Source organism: Mastomys coucha, unplaced genomic scaffold, assembly GCF_008632895.1.
Source record: "Mastomys coucha isolate ucsf_1 unplaced genomic scaffold, UCSF_Mcou_1 pScaffold22, whole genome shotgun sequence".
Taxonomy (NCBI): Eukaryota; Metazoa; Chordata; class Mammalia; order Rodentia; family Muridae; genus Mastomys; species Mastomys coucha.
The window spans coordinates 82728233-82735764 of record NW_022196905.1 but is presented as its reverse complement, the minus strand read 5'-3'; the positions used below and the strand labels follow the sequence as shown (position 1 = coordinate 82735764).

At 39.4% G+C, this 7532-nt stretch overlaps 1 protein-coding gene across 1 annotated transcript in view; it reads right to left on the bottom strand.

Moving 5' to 3' along the window:
* Nucleotides 1-1448: 1448 nt before the first annotated feature.
* Afm (afamin) overlaps nt 1449-7532 on the bottom strand; it is a 23492-nt gene continuing 17408 nt past the window's right edge. Inside the window, exons 10-14 of the mRNA XM_031342078.1 lie at nt 6046-6143; nt 5055-5187; nt 3550-3773; nt 2506-2638; nt 1449-1496 (exon numbers count right to left, since the gene is read on the bottom strand). Of these exons, the coding sequence (XP_031197938.1) occupies nt 1449-1496; nt 2506-2638; nt 3550-3773; nt 5055-5187; nt 6046-6143 (636 nt within the window). The remainder of the gene's footprint in view (nt 1497-2505; nt 2639-3549; nt 3774-5054; nt 5188-6045; nt 6144-7532) is intronic.

Sequence of the window (7532 nt, the reverse complement as noted above, 5' to 3'; positions counted from 1 at the left end):
ACCAGGAATGGGTTTAAAAGTGCATACCAACATACATGACATTTTATGTGGGTCCTGGGGATCAAACTCAGGTCCTGTGATTGCAGTGTGATGACTAATCTTGGTTGTCAAGTTGACACACCTGAGAAGAGGAACTCTCGATGAAGAAATTGTCCTCCTTTGATTGGCCTCTGGGCATGCATGTTAGGCACTTTCTCGATGGGTAATTGATGTAGGAGGAGCCAGCACATTGTGGGTGCTACCATCCTTGTACAACTGGACCTAAGTGAGCAAGACAATAAGGGCCGTTCCTGCATGGTCTCTTCCCTTCCTGCCTCCAGGTTCCTGTCTTTGGTTCCTGCCTTGCCTTCCCTCAGAGAAGGACTCTAACCCACAGGGTAAAAGAAACCTTGTCTTTCCCAAGCCACTTTTGGCCACGATGTCTGTTGCAGCAACAGAAGCCAAACTAGGGCACACAGCAAGTACTTGGCCAACTGAACCTCAATTGATTAATTTTGTGATCACGTTGGTAGACGGCATTAGTCTGAGAGGTAACATTTTCCTTTCATTTTATTGCCTTTTATAGTAACATGATTCAAGAAAGGGTTACAGAAGAACCTTCTATTCCATTCTTCTCAAGAGATGAACTTCACCACAGGACGGAGGACGATCCTGGCTGAAAAGAAAAAAAAAATCCTGCAGTGAAAGAATCTGGTCAGGTAGTAGTCAGATATAAAATAAGTTGTATCTAGTGTGGTCTGTGACTTGTATATGGAGTTGCAAACAAGCCCTCTCCTGGGTCCTGGGTCTTCTGACCCTGGGCATCCTTTCTGAATATTTTTGAAACTGCAAATATATTTTTGTATACAAGGCTCTTTATTTATATGGTGACCACACCTCAATATAGTAATGTTCAGTGACACTCACAAAAGGGACTTTTAGAAGAACACTCCTGAGGTGGTATGTCTGTCTTGTCCTCTCTAAGAAGTTAACACTTCTTTTCCCCTTCCCCACCTTAGCTCTTTGAGGTACTGTCTCACTCTATAGTCCTGGCTGGCCTGGAACTCAATATGTAGCCCAGGCTGGCCTTGAACTTGCACCTATCTTCCTGTTCCAGCACCCCAAGGTCTGTGGTTCGAGAAATGTACTACACCAGGTTTACCTCTCTAGAGACAAAATTATCTCTCTTTTCTGAGATTCAGGCAAAAGAACACAGAAGGGCAGAGTGACATGGGTCCCTTGTGGTCCTGAGGAAGTAAACAGTCCAGGCACAAATGCAGCATTCCTGCCCTGCTTACAATGACTGGCATCCAGGGGAACACACAGGGTCTGAGCTGGGAACTCTGAGCTCCTAGGTGAATGGTTAGATCAGAAACAGACATCTGACCCACAAGAAGGAAAAAAACCATGCATTCGCATGAAGTTTGGACATTTGATTGAGACAGAAATGTTTATTCACCTCTGGTCAATTATCTTTGTCTCTCTGCAGGTTGACTTTCAATACCAGTTTTTGAACTCTGGAAGAGAAAAAAAAAATCACAGGAAGAAAAGTTTGAGATGACCATATTTAAGTTTAAGGAAGCATGTTCATCTGAATATTGAATGAAGATATAAATCAAGAGAGAGAAAGAGAGATAAAAACCTTGAAAAAAGAAACTGAAATCTTTTTATGAACTAAAAATAAACTTATCTCTCCTCTTTTTTACAGACCTTAAGGACACACTTGAACCAGTGGGAGATGGAGTTTAATGTCTTCTAATTAAAGTAAATATATTTTAGCAAACTAATAAATTCATCATAGTATTTCCAAAGACTAAATCACTCAGCAAAATAAAGAATTTCCAGCAGAAGGAAATCCCTGTGAGTTGTGTATGTGTGTGCAAATGTGCATGAGTGTGCAGGACACCGTGAGCTATCAGGAAAGAAAGAATGAGAGAGCAAGCTAGAGACTTCTTCTCGACCTCAATCACAGCCATCCACTGGGGCTGACACTCACAGGTTCCGGGGTCATACACAGCAGGTTACAACAGTAGGAGTAAGGGGAGCAGGGACAGCTCTCCCCATACCTCTTGTTCTGTCAACTAAGTGACCTTGGGAAGATCCAGAAGGATGGAACAACCACCCTGAAAGCCTTCCTTCCTAGCACCTTCCTGCCCTTCTCCCCTGTGAGCTGACTATGATTTCCTTGGCAAGTCACCTTGACGCCCTTTCATTAAGATGACAGGAGAGTCGGAATCAAGGAGTTAGGAGCAATGATGTAATTCCATAGTTATTTCCATCATTTACTTACGCATGTAACTTTGTATAACAGACAAAATAGTAAGGTTGGAAGAGCATTTGCTTTCCTTGACAGTTTTTCTTACACGGGAAAACTTCTATTGTGGACATCTAGAGTTTAACTTTGAGCTCTGAAACACAAGACTACTGGACATGTAGCGAGAGAGGAAGATCCCATAGCGAATTCTATTGTGTTCTTATTTCCAGAGACACCAGTAAAATTTCTGTGGGCAAAAAAGAAATAACTACCTCTGGACTGAAACAGGACTTGGGCTCCTGCACTTCACTGCACTCTTCCCCAGCAGCAGTAAACTTTGTGAACAAACACAGACGCTCCTCATCCGTGATCTCCGGCATCCACTTCACTAAGTTGACCAGAAACCTGTGCTCAAAGACACCCAACAGAATCGGTGAATAATTCCTCCCCCTAGCTCCCCTTCTTTCATGTATTTGTTACAGGAACACATCCAAGGTTTCAAACTTGGTGACTCTAAAAAATTTAAATGTTGCACTTCTGCAAGTGTTTTACAAAACTTTCTAATCCACTAAGTGGATGATTTGAGATCTATACTGTCACAGACAAAAATGGGCCCTATTGAACATAGCGGGTATTCTAAAAGGTTTGTTTCTCAAATCAATTCCTTTCCCTCAGTGGCTAAATGCTGTTTCCATCACACTTGGTACAGACAAATGTCTAAATCCAAGATCTTGGGTCTTATTCTTGACATTTGAAACGTTACACAAGAGAATAAAAGTAAAGTTCCTGCAAGTTTGTATCTCTCCTGTTTTAAAACAGTGAAAGTCTCAAAGAAAAAATCTGTATCTTTGGAGATGGTAAAACTGGGTGAAGGTGCTTGCCACCATGCCTGAGTTCCATCCCCAGGATCCACATGACAGAAAGAAAAAAAAAACCAACTGCCAAAAGTTATCCTCTGACCTCTCAACTCACATACATGGTGGGTACCATGGCATGTGTACACACACACACAAACATATAAATAAAACATAATAATATGTTACATATCCACATTATTCTATCTCATTTGCACCTGTCCAGCAGCACTCTGACTAACTGCCTGAACAATCTTTCCAAACCACAGCCTGGTGAATAGACTCTACAAATAAGGAAAGAGATAAACTAGATGTTTGCTTATAAACAACAGCAATAAATAAGCAATGTTGTCTCGTGCCTAAGAGAGCAGACAATTTGTTGAACTAAATGAGTCGTATCAGCCAAAATACCCACATACCATGGTACATTTTCTGAGACAGATTTGCCTTTGAGAATCCTACCTGTGTTTCTTATTCTGAAGGTCCTCCTTGCGAGGCTGACACCAGTCTGCATGCAAAGCAGATACAAGTGCAGAGACTGATGGGAGCACATAGGTTGTGTCGGCTTTCAGATTCTCAAAGCAGTGTCTTCTGAAAGCAAAGTCTGTTTTGCAGCAGTGATCCACAGCGGGATTGATAGTTCGATTTTTATTTATGCCACATAATTCTCCAAGAACAAAATCGGCCTATACCAATGAGAAATGGAATACTGGTATGATTTTTAAATTCTAAGGACATTTTAAAGGGGTGTGTGCGTGTGTGTGTGTGTGTGTGTGTAATTAGATGAATAGCTGCTTGTGAGATCACCAGCAACCTTACTTAGGAAAATACAGGTATCCAGGATACTATGCTATGTAGCAAGAATTCTAAACGCTAACCAACAGTATTGCAAAAATTCAGTCTACAGCAATTAAGTGCCATGGATTAATTTTTTATGTTATATACACAAAGTTTCTATTATATGCAGAGACTTGTGACCTCAAAGTCACAATCAATCATAGGTGTCTCCCCTATACTCTCTACCCCATTCCTAAAAGACTGGGCAGAAAGGAGCATTTCTCTCCTGAACTCTCCCTTTGGGGACAAAAGGCAAAATTTGTAACACCATTTAAAATAGTAGGGTTTACAGTCTGGGATGGACGACAGTAGAAACCTTCCTACCATGTGTAAGAACTACAAAATATTAAAATGAATGAATAGGGCTTCCTAGTCTATTCTGGAACAATACTGTGATTCTTAAATCATTTGCCCTAACTAATCACGTCTGACTTAATTTAAAAAGAAGAGAATTTGAAGAATCCTTAACATGACTCAGTACATTCTCTTCTGGTTTTCAAGTATTTATATGATGAGCCAAAAAGAAAAAAAAATATTTCTTGCTTGGACAATGTTGAAACAACAGAGAAATGCAGATAATTAGTATAGATTAATAGTGGAAAGGAGGGCATATGAAAAGTCAAATACCAGTCTGAAATCCCTCTGGAGAGGCAGAAGCAGAAGGATCACCACAACTTGGAACCAGCCTGACCTACAGTCAGTTCTAGGCCAGCTAGGACTGAACAAGGAGATTGTCTCAATCATAGAAACAACAGATAACAGAGAGAATACTGACAGACAACGTAGAACAGGGAGCTCTCATTGGTCCCACCTCCCAAGTTACAGGCAATTGACAACTACTGAGAGAGGATGCATTGGTCTTCCCGCTCTTAGGATGTGGCCCCCTAACTAGTTATCCAGTATCAAATGGCTAGGCCTTAAAGCCTGATATATAAGAAACACTGAACTGACTCATGGGGTTTTATCTACGTATTTATCTATATATGTCTGTGCTTAACAATAGTAAACACAGAAAAAGAGGTCATGAATTTGAGAGTGAGTAAAGAGTAATGATATAATTCTATTTTTAATTTTAAGAACTGCTAATTAAAATAAACAAAAGCATAGTCAGGTACATAGGCCACACTCACCAAGTTGTCAACGCAGGCGAACTCGTCACTGAGAGTGCAACAGGTTGCTAGAGCTGCCACCATTTCCATACTAAGAGAGACCAGTTCCTCCGTGGGGAGCTGAGGGGCTGCCTTGGTGAACTTGACAAGGAAACTGAGAGAACACACATCTATTTGGCTCCGGATGAAGGCAGATACTCATTGTCCCTCAAGCAACTACTACCAAACCCATGAGAGAGAGGAATAATAGTCAGTGCCCAGTGTGACCCTCATGCCATGATAGAAAATCCTTGGCAGAAATGACCTTGGCCAGTAAGTAAAGTTCTTGAAACATGTTGTGTTGATGCTAACTTGTTTAAAATGAGCACTTAATAGACATGTTAGGAATAAGATGAAGAAAACTAAGATCCTTAGAGGGACTAAGGTCGACATTGCAGGCAACAGCAACATTGTAGGAATAAAGAACTCACATTTTAAAGTGTGTTATGTTTGAATTGAGTATGTTGAGCTTTAATAAACCCAGCACTAGCATGATCGCTATTTATAAATTTAAATTAACTGCATAGTGTTCTAGAATTCTCATAAAAGCACCGAAAGAATAAATACTACATTGTTAAGCAGGCTCATTGACAATTCTGTAATTATTTCTGGCTTAACTCCTGAGCTGCCCATCAGTTTCCCAGTCGACACCTGAAATTCTCTCCATTCTCCGTACACAGGACAGAATCAGGCAAGAGTCCTGATTTGGAAGCCAGAAACTCAAGTTCACAGACACAAAAGCCTTACAGGAGCAGTGTCTAGAATCCCATATTTCTTTCCATTTGTGGCCTCATTTCTGGTCAAAGAGTCATGGAAAGGTTCAGTGTGAATTCTTGACTTTTATATCTGTGCTCCTTCCCAGAGTTGAACTGACATAACTAAAAAACTGCCTACAATAGTACAATGATAGTCTATATTTGAGAGGTTATTTGATCCTGGTCACAAGTTTTAGCCCGTTATGCAGATAACCTACTGGCTTTGCAGAGCGTCCTTCCCCAACTCCTGGAACTGTTTGCATTCCTGCTGAACCATTGTAAGGCTTCGCTCAGTTGTCTCATTGAATTTATCCTCCTGAAAATTAAAAGCAATCATGGGGCTGTGGAGGGAACCCACACTGCAACACATAGGTATCTCCATGAAAAATGAGAATTTTCTAGCACCCTGATACATCCACAAATGAGAAACACATTGGCTTGTAAAGGACAGTAATAGGACATAAATGGTGGGTGGAACAGGTTTCTTATTGCATAACCTAAACTTGAATGCTTACAAACTGACTTTCATAGTGAGAGAAAACCATGACTACAAACATTTTGTCCAACATTGAATGAAGCCACACTCAGCCTGCTGAGTATCTTTTTTTTTGTTTACAGATTATGTCTAAATGCTAATTATTACATATTTTTCTCCAAATTGAACATAGCTCGATATGTACATGCAAGAATTTGACTTATTCAATTACAGATAAACAATTCAAATATCTCATAGTTTGTTTACAGTGTTAGCACTTACAAAGTATAATTTGAATTTTATCTTGACAATATGTGTATTTGATCCTTATCTAGAAGTGGCCAGAGATACTAGTCAAGGAACATAGCCTCATGAACCTAAGCAACGTTCCCAGGGTGACCCAGCTGGTAAACATTGCTATAGAGCATTGTAGGTGTGTTTATCTTTATTTGTATCTTTTCTCATCATTTAGGTTTGCAACTTAAACCCTCCCCAGAGTTGTCTTCAATTATTAGATGGACTTTTTTTTACAGCATAAACTGGACCTTTTCCTGGAACTATGAGAGAGAACCACTCTAAACACATGGACATGGGGAGAAAAACATGCCTTCATGAAAAAAACAGAATTTCCTAGTACCATCATCCATCCAAGGATGAGGAATACAGTAGCTTGTTAAGAATAGCAACAGAACATAAATAGAAGACCACGTCTTCTTATTGCATTGCCTAAATTTGCATGACTATAAACCGATTTTTATAATATTTTAAAAAAATGTAAAACAAAACAAAGGTAGTATATAACAAAGAAATTGTGAAAAAATTACCAAATACTCCTATAATACATGAAGTTGTAATTTATAAGTATACTAGGAGATAGGAAAAGCTATTAATTTGAACATGAAAACAAAAACAAACGTGAACAAATTTTTATAGACAATTTAAAATATATCAGAACTTGGGTGAGAATTTGGCATTAGTTCGTAAAGAATTTCATGCAATTTTATTTCACATCCACTCTTTTGGACTGGAAATTTTTAATAAAATTTTAGAAATCAAGCCCATACTTAAAACAAAGATGTATTTTTACAGCTTACATTAACATTTATTAGGCCTAATTTGTATGTGAAGTGTCATCAAAGGCAACATTGAAACAAGCATGCCCAGCCAGCCTAAATATAGCTATCTCCTGAGAGGCTCTGACAGTATCTGACTAACACAGATGTAAAGGCT